At 35.1% G+C, this 12,228-nt stretch overlaps 1 protein-coding gene across 1 annotated transcript; it reads right to left on the reverse strand.

Annotated features, from left to right (window-relative positions):
- Window positions 1-489: 489 nt before the first annotated feature.
- Naxd (NAD(P)HX dehydratase) lies at window positions 490-10,815 on the reverse strand. The gene is made up of 12 exons (XM_080175221.1): window positions 10,687-10,815; window positions 10,214-10,271; window positions 9,543-9,659; window positions 8,937-9,055; window positions 7,736-7,861; window positions 6,874-7,010; window positions 6,037-6,115; window positions 4,506-4,630; window positions 3,770-3,879; window positions 2,871-3,004; window positions 1,756-1,839; window positions 490-679 (listed from the first exon to the last, which is right to left on the reverse strand). The coding sequence occupies exons 1-12, from the start codon at window positions 10,723-10,725 to the stop codon at window positions 581-583; spliced, it is 1,227 nt and encodes a 408-aa protein (XP_080031347.1). The 5' UTR covers window positions 10,726-10,815; the 3' UTR covers window positions 490-580.
- Window positions 10,816-12,228: the final 1,413 nt, after the last annotated feature.

Consider the following 12,228-nt stretch of genomic DNA (forward strand, 5'->3'; position numbering starts at 1 on the left):
GAGTCAAAATAATCAAGCACAAATTTTGTGGGGAACAAGAATATCATTTTACACTCTTTTAACCAATAGAAAATAGAATTATCAGTAAAGGAATCAGAGATATAAAATAAGACAATGGCCAATAAAATAATATACATTCCCAATGATGGTAAACAAAATTACCCCTTTGTAAATTACAATCAACGGTTCAAACTTTTGGCCACTCAATTAACCAACCAATTAAAATTGTTTAAAGTCCCTAAAGTTGATAAGCCACCGAATAAGAAAACATTATTATTATATTACTTTGGGGACTAGAGTAATAAAAGTCCAATGTCCCCTCCCTCTCTGAAAGGAACAGTTCCAAAAAGTGTGCCTATAGAAAAAGATAGTTTGTATTTTTTTGTTTAATAATATAAGAACTAAAATATTGTAGACGATGTTCTATGGAAGTATAACTTTCAATGTCAATAAACAATATCTTAAATATCGTGTTATCATATAATTGAATATAACTCACAATACCATTCACAGAGATACCCCTTTACTAATGATTAAATTTTCTTCATATATTGGTGAGAATTTGAACATTCCTGTTTAATTACAGATAGGTTTCATTTTCGAATAGCCTGGCAAACTCGGAGTGAATTTGGTTGATAAGGTCAGTCGTAGTCGAAGATCTTCCATTCTGATTGTAGGACTGAAAAAAATAACCTGGGTTAGATATCTATTATTTTGAGTGTATCTAAAGATTATTGGTATCGATTACTGGAGGATTCACTTATTCGATATTACAATTTCCAGTATGATTTCGAAACCGATAAATATCCGGTGAATAAGAACCGGTTCTCAGATTATATATACTGGAAATTTATTTAAATCATTGTATTACAGACAGTTTGTCACGAATATTTAAATAAAAATAATAAAATTAATACCAGTTATGTTAGCCCAGGCCTTCGGTCCCTCGGGGTTAAGAAAACTAGTTTTATTCTTATTATTTTTCATTTTAATATCAGCGGAAACCTGTCTATAATACGATGCGATAAAAAACTATTCTGACACAAAATCATGATCACGTACAGTTAGAAATTTCAGACAATAGAATCGTTCACTTAATAGGTTGGTTGTCTAAGGTTTGCCAACAATCCTTATACTAAAGTAACAGGATGTCTGTGTGTCTGTCTGTCTGTGTGTCTGTCTGTGTGTACCGAAGGATCTCGCTAACCGCTGAACCGATTGGGTTCTCCTTAACAGGGTAGATTCTCATATGTCCCGGGAAGGTTTATAACTATTTTGGGGGAGGGTATTACCACCCTCCCTAGAGAAATTAAATTTTTTAAAAATTTACCAATTTTAGAAAGAGAGTTCAACGAAAAATAAACATCAAACGTAAATTTTTTTTAACTTTTTCTTTTAAAATCTAAAATAAGAAATTGAATTATCAAATTCGACTCTCTCCTCAAGTGTCCCTAGAGGCCTCTAGGGGCGTAGCCGCTAGTCCAAATATATAAAGTAGTAAACTTTTTTGCCTTTAGCGCAGGATCTCGCTAACTTCTGAACCTATATGGGTCACACCTTCACAGCTAAGCTTCTCTTAGGTCCTAGGAGAAATCGCCCGTAGGATGAATACCTCCCCCAACCAAAAAAAAATTCTTCCCCTTTCCTTTTAAACACTAAAATTGAAAAATAAATGATCATCTTCCCCTAAGTGTCCCTAGAGACCTCTAGGGGCGTAGCCGCTACTAAATGCATAAAGTGTCATAAATAACATACCTGTAAAGCACAGCCCCTTGCCAGTCTGCAGGCTCCCCAGGCAGCAGTGACAGTTGGTCCAGGGGGTGGCAACCCTCCAGCTCCCTAGAAACAAAGGATTACTTAAGGTATAGTATAAAAACCATAAAAGGAAGAGCATATTGGGCTGTTTATTGCACGTGTCTTCAAAGTTTTATTTTAAGGTTTTCTTATCCATTCCCATAAAAACAATGGGAACTTTTATTAGATTTTGATTGGTTGGTTCAAACTTTTCAACCACCATAAGGAAAAAGGATAAGAGGATGAATACTCACCCCCTTTTCATGGTAAAATACTACTTCCCCATCCCTAAATTTTTAAAGAAAATTTAGCAGACGAAAATCAAAAGCCGCTCAGGGCTTTTTGTATGTCAATCATAAATAATAATGTGAATAAAAAGAAAAGCGATATTTAGCAAACAGCCGTGGGCGGTCAGAATCAGCTGAATGTTTAATATGAAAAAAAATTCCCCCTTTTTAGAAATGAAAGGTTCATCTTTCATGCACAATTTTTTTTAAATAAAAATAAATTCTTTGTAATTTTTAATTAAAACATTAAAACGACAATATCTAAAAGTAAAAAGTAAAAAAAAATATTTTTTAAGATGTTGTTATTTTAGTATTTTTTACATTTTAATAACAAAATTTTCTTTTTATTTTGAATTTAAATATTATACTCTAATTATTAAAACTTTACATATTAATTTTGTAATCCTCCCATTTGAAAAGTGGTGGAATAGCAATAAATTTTAGCGCGGCAACAACGCTAATTAGGCCTCTGGGCCCACTGCCTATTTTCGTCTTCTAGTTGCTTTGATTCCTCTCTTTTATTTTTTTCTCTATGTCAACCACTAAATGTAAAGAATGTTTTTGGTATCATCATTGGGGATGTAATTGTACATTAATTTATTGGTCATTGTCTTATGATTATCCCTTTAGATCCCTGATATAAAAAAACATGTCAGTCGAAGTAAAATCAATATGATATCAACATACATAAACTATGATAAAAAGCTATTAATCAAGTAAAGAAACTAAAATAGACCTAAACAAGTTCATTTTTCAAATATCTTAGTTTAATCATAATAAATGTTGAACCTGAGCCATACTCCAGTGTAGAAAGGTTGCCAGAGCTCCAGAAAGCAGGTCACCCTGACCGCCACACCTTCGCGGGGCACCAGCTGTGTCACACAGCTCTGTATACCTCCCATTAGAGATTATATCCTGCGCTCCTAGAGTAGATACATTTTTATATGATAGTAAAGGAGAGGGGACAATGGGCTCTTTATTACACAAGTCCCAAAAGTTTTAGAATAACGTTTTCTTATTTGTTGTCCTAACAACTTTTGGGACTTTTATTGAATGTTTTTTATGTAGTTTATTAAGTTGAGTGATAAAACGTAGCAAGATCAGAGACAAGTTTCGGGTCAGAGTTTACCTTTATGTACACAGTAATATTTCCCATGGCAGTAGCAAGATCAGAGACAAGTTGTGAATAAGAGTTTACCTTTATGTACAACAGTAATATTTCCCATGGCAACAGAGAGATCAGAGACAAGTTGTGGGTCAGAGTTTACCTTTATGTACAACAGTAATATTTCCCATGGCAGTAGCAAGATCAGAGACAAGTTGTGGGTCAGAGTTTACCTTTATGTACAACAGTAATATTTCCCATGGCAGTAGCAAGATCAGAGACAAGTTGTGAATAAGAGTTTACCTTTATGTACAACAGTAATATTTCCCATGGCAACAGAGAGATCAGAGACAAGTTGTGGGTCAGAGTTTACCTTTATGTACAACAGTAATATTTCCCATGGCAGTAGCAAGATCAGAGACAAGTTGTGGGTCAGAGTTTACCTTTATGTACAACAGTAATATTTCCCATGGCAGTAGCAAGATCAGAGACAAGTTGTGGGTCAGAGTTTACCTTTATGTACAACAGTAATATTTCCCATGGCAGTAGCAAGATCAGAGACAAGTTGTGGGTCAGAGTTTACCTTTATGTACAACAGTAATATTTCCCATGGCAGTAGCAAGATCAGAGACTAGTTGTGGGTCAGGCTGCACACTTGGAGGAATATCCTTGCATAACACTGATTTCACTAACCTAAACATCCACATTGTAAAAAGTACAGCAATGACATTAAGTTGTCCAGCAAATACAAGAATTTATCCTGTTTATTAAGTTTTACACAATAATAATATAACAAGGATGATAACATCCATAAGTAACGAAGCACAAAAAAATCGCAGAATTGAAAAACGGACAAAGTGAGATATAGAGCCTGAGCAGATATCCAGTTGCCATGACAAGGAAAAGAGAGAGAATGTGCAAAAACTCAAAGAAAATTACTAAACTTTAAAAAAAATAAAGGCTTTTGTCTTTAAAAGCATGAATTATAGACAGACGGACAAAACAATGTATAGACTAGATGCACATATATGCATGGAATCTTCAATGAAAATTTTCAATAGCAGCCGAAAAAATCACCTTTTCTCCTTAGCATTACGGACTGACTGACGTGGAAAGACCAAGTGAAATATAGAATAGCTTCGCTACAAAAAAAAACTAATTGAAGTTAAGTTTTTAAAATGTAAAAGCGGCCATTACATTTATTTTTAAAAAGATAAAGATAAAACGAAAACTTGTGGTTGTCAGTCAGTCAAACAATAAAAAAAACTAGTTGTTTGGTAGCTGCGCTATTAAAAATGTTATAAAATATTAATAAATACCTAGAGAATTCCATGGCATTGGGCGTAATAACCGCCTTCTGGTAACCTTTCAAAATATCTGGATTTATGGTCAGGTGCCACAAACCATCTGCGTCTATTACAATGGGCAGATGGAAGGATTTCACCTAAAAGAAAAACAGGGGTGTATATTCTGCAAAAGATTCATTTTTTCCCCTGCTGCAAAGGGGGGGGGGGGGGGGAAATGTGGTGACTCGTCACACGACATACCAGCAATTTTATTTTGGGTGCTACTCACTTAGTTTTAGAGATAATTGGATGAAATCTTTTGGGCTGGGTCACTAATTACCCAAACTATTGGTATCTTTAAAAAAAACGGCGGCGAGACCGCCGCTCCCGCCGCCCGCCGCCGTTTTCCGCCGCCACCGAAATTTTTATTTATTGCATTTCTCGCCGAATTAGGCAATTTGGAATCATTTGAGACCATGTTATTTTTTTCAAAAATTTTTCCCCTTACAAGCAACCCTGCGGGGGGACTTTTTTTTCAAATTCTCGTTTATGAAGGTATATCTTAAATACAGTATGCTACTCCCTTAGTTTTAGAGATAATTGGATGAAATCTTTTGGGCTGGGTCACTAATTACCCCAACTATTGGTATCTTTAAAAAAAAAACGGCGGCGGGAACGCCGCTCCCGCCGCCCGCCGCCGCCACCAAAAAAAGAATAGCACACTGTATTTAAGATATACCTTGATAAACGAGAATTTGAAAAAAATGACTAAGTCCCCCCGCAGGGGTGCTTGTAAGAGGAAAAATTTTTGAAAAAAATAACATGGTCTCAAATGATTCCAAATTGCCTAATTCGGCGAGAAATGTAATAAAAAATTTTTTATGGTGGCGGCGGAAAACGGCGGCGGCCGGCGGGAGCGGCGGTCCCGCCGCTGTTTTTTTTGAAAGATACCAAAACTTGGGGTAATTAGTGACACAAACAAAAAGATTTCATCCAATTATCTCTAAAACTAAGTCCCCCCACAGGGTTGCTTGTAAGGGGAAAAATTTTTGAAAAAATAACATGGTCTCAAATGATTCCAAATTGCCTAATTCGGCGAGAAATGCAATAAAAATTTTTTTTTGGTGGCGGCGGAAAACGGCGGCGGGCGACGGGAGCGGCGGTCTCGCCGCCGTTTTTTTTTAAAGATACCAATAGTTTGGGTAATTAGTGACCCAGCCCAAAAGATTTCATCCAATTATCTCTAAAACTAAGGGAGTAGCACCCAAAATAAAATTGCTGGTATGTCGTGTGACGAGTCACCACATTTCCCCCCCCCCCTTTTTTTTAATTTTTTCCCCCTCCTAGTGTTTTTCAGCAAGGAAGGGGGAAAATTGGAAAAATATTTTCAGAACTCTTTATTTTATTCATATTATCCCCCCTCCCACATATTCTTTTAGTTTTTTTAACCAAGGAGGGGAGAAAAATGGAAAAAAATGTTTTCTGTGTTAAGTTTTTATCTTAATATTTACATTTCCCAAGTAAATAGCTAAGGTCTCAATATTTGAACAGAAGTAATATTTACCTTTTCAAGAATAAGAGATATTCTACCCAGCATTGATTGATTTCTACCTAACCCTGGTCCAAGGACTACACTGTGAAGTCTGAAAATAACAAAAATATTTGGGTAGGTAGGTACTTTTATACAAAGTGAGAAAAAAATTTGTTTAAAAATTATTTCTATATTTCCTATCTAAATTGTGTGAATCGATTTTGGATGATGCACCAGATTTTCATATGATATACTTTGATAAATGATGCTCGCAGCTGGCTAAAAAACGATACCCCTATCCATCCTATTTACCACATCCCCTTGATGAATATCTTGACCAATAAATGAGATTCATATTAGGCTAAATTGACTACAAATTTTCCCAGGTCAATATATCCAATCCACGTGTATCCTATATCCATTGTTGTATGATAAAGGGGGAGGCTTAAAAACAGTAGTAGAACGATACTATTCACTAAATATAAATATATAAAAGAGAGAGGTAGGTTTCTGGTAAAATCCGTAAAAGTTATGTGTTATAAGTAAAAAACAGTAGTAGAACGATAAAAAATTATGTTAACTTTTTAAAAAATATTTTGTTTATAGTTCTTTTCAATAAGAAATACACATATTTAGTGAATATTATCGTTCTACTACTATTTTTAAGCCTTAAATAAAACACACACCTTTACGGATTCTACCAGAATTGAAACCTACCCTCTCTTTTTTGTCTATGGTTCTATTCAATAAGGAATACATACACATATATAATGAATATTATCGTTATACTACTGTTGTTAAGACTTAAAACTCACACCTTTACGGAATTTTAGCACAACCTAGCTCCACCTACCTACCCTCACCACGTACCTGGGCAACCAAAGGTCAATCTCTTCCATGCCATACTCTGTGTCAAGGACTGGATGTACAATCAGCTCGGGGCTGTATGTCTTGATTACGGTCCCAGCCTCTTTCTCACAAAAAACGTGCACTAAATCGGCTCCGACCTAAAACAAAATATTGCATTATATCGTGTTGAATTGTCTGAAGGAAAGAACACAAGAGTAAAGGAGGAGTTAATCTTGCAAAGCTTAGTTTAATCGGATTATGGGGGGGGGGGGTAATATAAAGAAAAAACTAACCCCTCCGCCACCTTATTTTTGCGCTTTCTACATACTTTGAGGGAAAGCACCGAAATTGAACTTTTGAATACGTGTTTTAGTTAATACCTAGTTCTCTAAAAATAAAAATAATTTTAACTGTTTTAAATAAATACTAGCGGTTACGCCCCCTAGAAGCCTCTAGGGGCACTTAAGGTAGGAGGGTTGAAAGTCGACCTCATCCCATTTTAAATTTGAGTTTCAAAAATGTAAAAAAAAAGTTTTTTTTTTTTTGGGGGGGGGGAAGAGGGTGAAGACACCCTCCCAAAAAATAGTTTAAAACCTTCCCGGGACCTATAAGAAGCTTCGCTGTAAAGGAGAACAATATCGGTTCAGCGGTTAGCAAGATCCTTCTGGACAGACAAAAAACGCTTACTACTTGGGTGTTGGCCTGGTAATCTAAGGGTTCCCGGTTCAAGCCCCGCCACGTGCAAAATTAACTCTGATGAATTGAACCATACTGATGAGCCCTAAAAGGGCGAAACACTGTGTCTATGGATATACTTTATATAATAGGATAGTTTTAAAACAAAAGATTTCCTGGTGCTAACAAAACATTTATCTTACATTACCTTCAAGGCCGAAATGGCGGCAAAATATGGGGCTCCGGTATAAAGAATACAGCCACCGAAAACGGCAATCCGTCCACATTGGCCCTTGTGCATGGCGTGATTCAGCTTAGGCACCACTGCCTTTACCTAAAAAATATTTTTTTAAATAAAATAACTTCACTAATCAGTAGGCAAATAAATGTTTTTAAAATTGTTTGATTTACAGTTTTAAACTACGACTGTAACTAATGCACTCGTTGTCGTGAAGGTGACATGTTTTAATTTCGGCCTAATACTGCGGCATGACTAAAGACGTTAAACATAGGTTCCTACTGCTGCTATGTCAGGTGAACCACATAACTAGTTAGAGTAGGGGGAATACCTTTAATCCTATCTGTATACCGTCGCGTCATCTATAGGCTATTAAGGGGTGTATTTTCTGCAGAAGATTTATATTTTTCACCTGCTGCAAAAAATCAACCCCCCCCCCCCCCCCCCACCTAGTTAAAATTAAAGAGAGGGGGCGGATGTGCCCCTTTTTGAAACCAAAAGTAAACTGTGAAGAAACGGCGGAAAACCGCCGAAAACCGCAGTTTCCCGCCGAATTTTTTTTACATGTTTTTGCCAAATTAGACAGTTCTCAATGATCTAAGATGAACTTTTTTTCTCATAAAAATTTCCCTTATATTTTCACGTGACAATTGTAATATTTCAAACATGTCAATATAAAAAAAGTGTAAAATCTTACAAGTGTCAAGTGAAAATATAAGGGAAATTTTTATAAAAAAAAAAGTTTATCTCAGATTATTAAAAATTGTCTATTAGGGCGAGAAAAGGTAAAAAAAAATATCGGCGGGAAACGGCGGTTTTCGGCGGGAGCGGAAGTTCCACCGCCATTTCTTCACAGTTCCATATTGTTCTCCACAACAACCAAATTTTAGAGCTGTAACTCTTTTATGGGCTGAGATCATGCACGTTTTACTTTTGGTTTTTAAAAGTGGCACATCCGCCTCCCCCCTTTGCGTCATTAAAGAATGTTTACGTCTGAAGGAATTTCAAATATTTCAAATGGTGTTTTTGATTTCTGGATAATGATATCAGCTGATGTTTTCATTTCAGTAAACTTATTTTTCATTTCAACCCCCCCCCCCCCCCCTTAGACGGAGATCCCATGCAGAATATACACCCCAGGGCTAACCGACGCCAATACAAACAAAAATACCTTCTGTATCATATCTGATTCCTTTGCACTGGTCATTGATCTCTTGTTAGAGCGGCCCAGGCGAGGACTGTTGGTTGCACTATTACTTGACGTGGAAAATTGATCCTCGTTTCGTTTGCCTGAAATAAAAAACGATTACATAATAAAATTCTATTTTTATTTCTTTTAAAAAGTTGTCTTACACCCAGAACCTATGTTTATGTTATATTAATAAAATTTATGTCTACAATTTTCAATTTTTTAAGTGAATTGCCATACCTAATGGATGTAGAATAAACGTGGATATCATGACAAGGAAAAATTGTCATCAATTTGGCTTGCTAACATGGAACTTATCAATTGGTCAGTTTGTTCATCCAGTCGGAGGGGAAGGGTTGGGTAAAGGGGGTGGAAGGGGGAAATCGTTATTTTAGCCCGTAGCATGTTTCATTTTATTACTTAGAGAACATGAAAATCTGGTGTAAGATCCAAATAATAATAATTCCATTATTGCTATAAACTAGCTGTAATTCATTACATATAGTTTTGCATAAAAAAAACTTTATGTACCTATAAATTGTTGTTAATGTATTTTTAAAATGCCAAATTTTCTATTCCTTTAAGTACCTTGGCTAATCTTTCTGCTGGCTTCTGTCTCCAATTTTCTAATCTGATGATTCCCAGGTGAACAGTTAACTCCCCCAGAACCAGAGTTAAATCCTCCAGATGGTCCACAATTCATGCCTGATTCAAAACAAGCGGCTTTGAGGATTTTTATTTACATTTTTTCTTGAGGTTGATTATTTATTGTTAATTTTATTGAATGAAAGATACGGGCCATGGAAAGAAAATAAAGTTCCATGATCCAAAGATACTTTAATACTTAAATTTTTCTTCAATTTATAATGCTAATAGACTGTGAAAAAGCCAGTTAAAATAACAATACTTTACTTCAAACGGTAAACTATTATAGTTTAATTCTTAAAGATAGTTGTAAAAAAGTAAAAACGAAGAGAGATGGGACAATGGTTTTTTTTTACTCTGGTCCCCAAAGTTTATAATAACTCCTCATATTCGTTGGCTTAACAACTTTGGGGACTATAGTGAATTTTGATTGGTTGCTTCATTTAGAAAGCTTTTCAAACTTTTTAACCACTAATTTTAATCTACAGAATGGGTTATTTTTGTTGTAATCAATGGCGATGTACATCAATTTATCGGCCATTGTCTTATCCCTTTAGATCCCTGAGTAAAACAAAGAAAATAATCGGTTTAAAACTCCTGAAGCCGCCTCTGACCTGAACCAATGCTAGATGTTGTGGTACAGATGCTTAAACTTGATAAATGATGATATACCTTCCAAATGAGATTCATGTTAATATTCATAGATCATTTATTGATCAGTCCGATCCTTTAGTGGGAGGGAATGGGGTAAAGGGGGGTGGATGGGGAGTATTGTTATAAATATTAGCCAGCTGCAAGCATTACTTTATGATAGTACATGGAATTCTGGTGCAACATAAAAGTAATAATATATTAATTTTAAGTATTTTAAATTCTTAGTATTAGACTAGATTTAACTTTTCCACCACTAATTTTCTGATAAATATAAATATTTTGCTATTATTGTCACAATGAAACACATTTACAACGAAGCTTGATAGTCTTTTCTTTTGGATGCATTTGGAGTGGTACTTCTTAAAGTGATGTTTAAAATAAAAAAAACCTCAAAATAAAGTAGGTAGTTACTAAACAAATATTTAACATGAACCTTCCCTCCAAATTTTGACGAGAGAACAGGACTATTCATTCAATTTATCATCCAGTTTCAAGATTGAAATTAATTAAGTAAATTAAATTTTTGAATATTCAAACACACTTATAATTCATTTGTTTATCTGAAAAAAAATATTAATAACATGCGTTTGAAATTTTTTTTTGTATAAATCATCCATCAATATAATCTTATTTCAAGCAATAATATGAGTTAACATTGATTAATAAAAATATTTTTAAAATAAAATAGATTTTGAGTGAAGAATAGGTATTATTTCTTTTTAGACTTTTTTTACAATAAAAAAAAAACTTACTTTGTTTACAATAGATCAAATATAGATAGGTATTTGAAACAAAAATATACATAAAAAGCAGGAATGACAATTTGTCATTTCGTGGATTATTTTTGTCCTTAAATGAATTATTTTAGAATTCAAACTAAAAACAGCATCTTCGAATGTCAAACGAAAGTCTGGCAATAATTGGTTTGCTTCTTCGTGTCTGTTGGAGGTACCGTGTTAGAGGGCACAACCTTGAGTGTCTTAAAAGCTGGGTAGACCTTGGGTAACTTGAGGACAGTATACACCTTAGGTACTTTGTCATTGGGCTACACATTGGGTACCATGTCATTGGGCTACACCTTGGGTACTTTGTCATTGGGCTACACCTTGGGTACTTTGGTCATTAGGCTTTACCTTGGGTACTTTGACATTGGGCTACACATTGTGTACTTTGTCATTGGGCTACACCTTAGGTACTTTGTCATTGGGATACACCTTGGGTACTTTGTCATTGGGCTTACACATTGGGTACTTTGTCATTGGGCTACACATTGGGTACCTTGAGGGCGGTATACACCTTGGGTACCTTGTGATTGAGTTGCAGCTTGGGTAACTTGTGATCGGGCTGCAACTTGGGTACCTTAAGGGTGGTGAACAATTTTGGGTACCTTGAAGGCTGTATACAATGTACATCTTAGATACCTTGTATTTGGGCAGAAACTTGGGTACATACACCTCGACTTTTCTTTACTGTACTTGTACCATCCATTTGCTGGTCCTCTTCATTTCTAATAACCTTTCTTTTTAACCTCTCCAGCTTTCTTTTCATGTGTCTGACACTGTCTTGAACTATTGGGCATGTGCTTTTTTCCGAACTTCTTATCATCTCTGATAAAGCAACCAGATCTTCATTTTCATTGTATTTTAAGATGGCTTTGCTTTTACATCTGTTATCTATAATACTTTTTGTTTTGAATGTGTCTTTTTGTTTTCTTTGAGTACCCCAAATTTCTTGTTTTCTTGACATATCCTCTTTTTCCAATTCTGCAAAATTATCCTTTTCAATTCTTATGGGGTCACATACATTGTTTTCTGGCGTTTTAGACTTCGGCTTCCATGTTTTTAAAATTTTAAAGTTATTTTCATGCCTTTTTAAGTCATTGTCTAAGGTTTCAACCTTTTGCTTTAGAACTTTGTAGGATTCATTTGATGTTTGATTCAACTTTTCGATAATTATATCCTTTTCACTTAATTTC

Source organism: Acartia tonsa, chromosome 10 (assembly GCF_053477335.1).
Source record: "Acartia tonsa isolate MP-2025a chromosome 10, ASM5347733v1, whole genome shotgun sequence".
Taxonomy (NCBI): domain Eukaryota; kingdom Metazoa; phylum Arthropoda; class Copepoda; order Calanoida; family Acartiidae; genus Acartia; species Acartia tonsa.

What these genes read in the sequence shown, in the direction of transcription:
- Naxd (XM_080175221.1), bottom strand. Translation starts at nt 10,725, where the DNA reads ATGAATAGTCCTGTTCTCTCGTCAAAATTTGGAGGGAAG. An exon ending in AACATCTAGCATTGGTTCAG is followed by an intron (nt 9,660 to 10,213) that starts GTCAGAGGCGGC and finishes GTTTTGAATCAG; the next exon opens with GCATGAATTGTGGACCATCT. An exon ending in CAGCAGAAAGATTAGCCAAG is followed by an intron (nt 9,056 to 9,542) that starts GTACTTAAAGGA and finishes TTTTTATTTCAG; the next exon opens with GCAAACGAAACGAGGATCAA.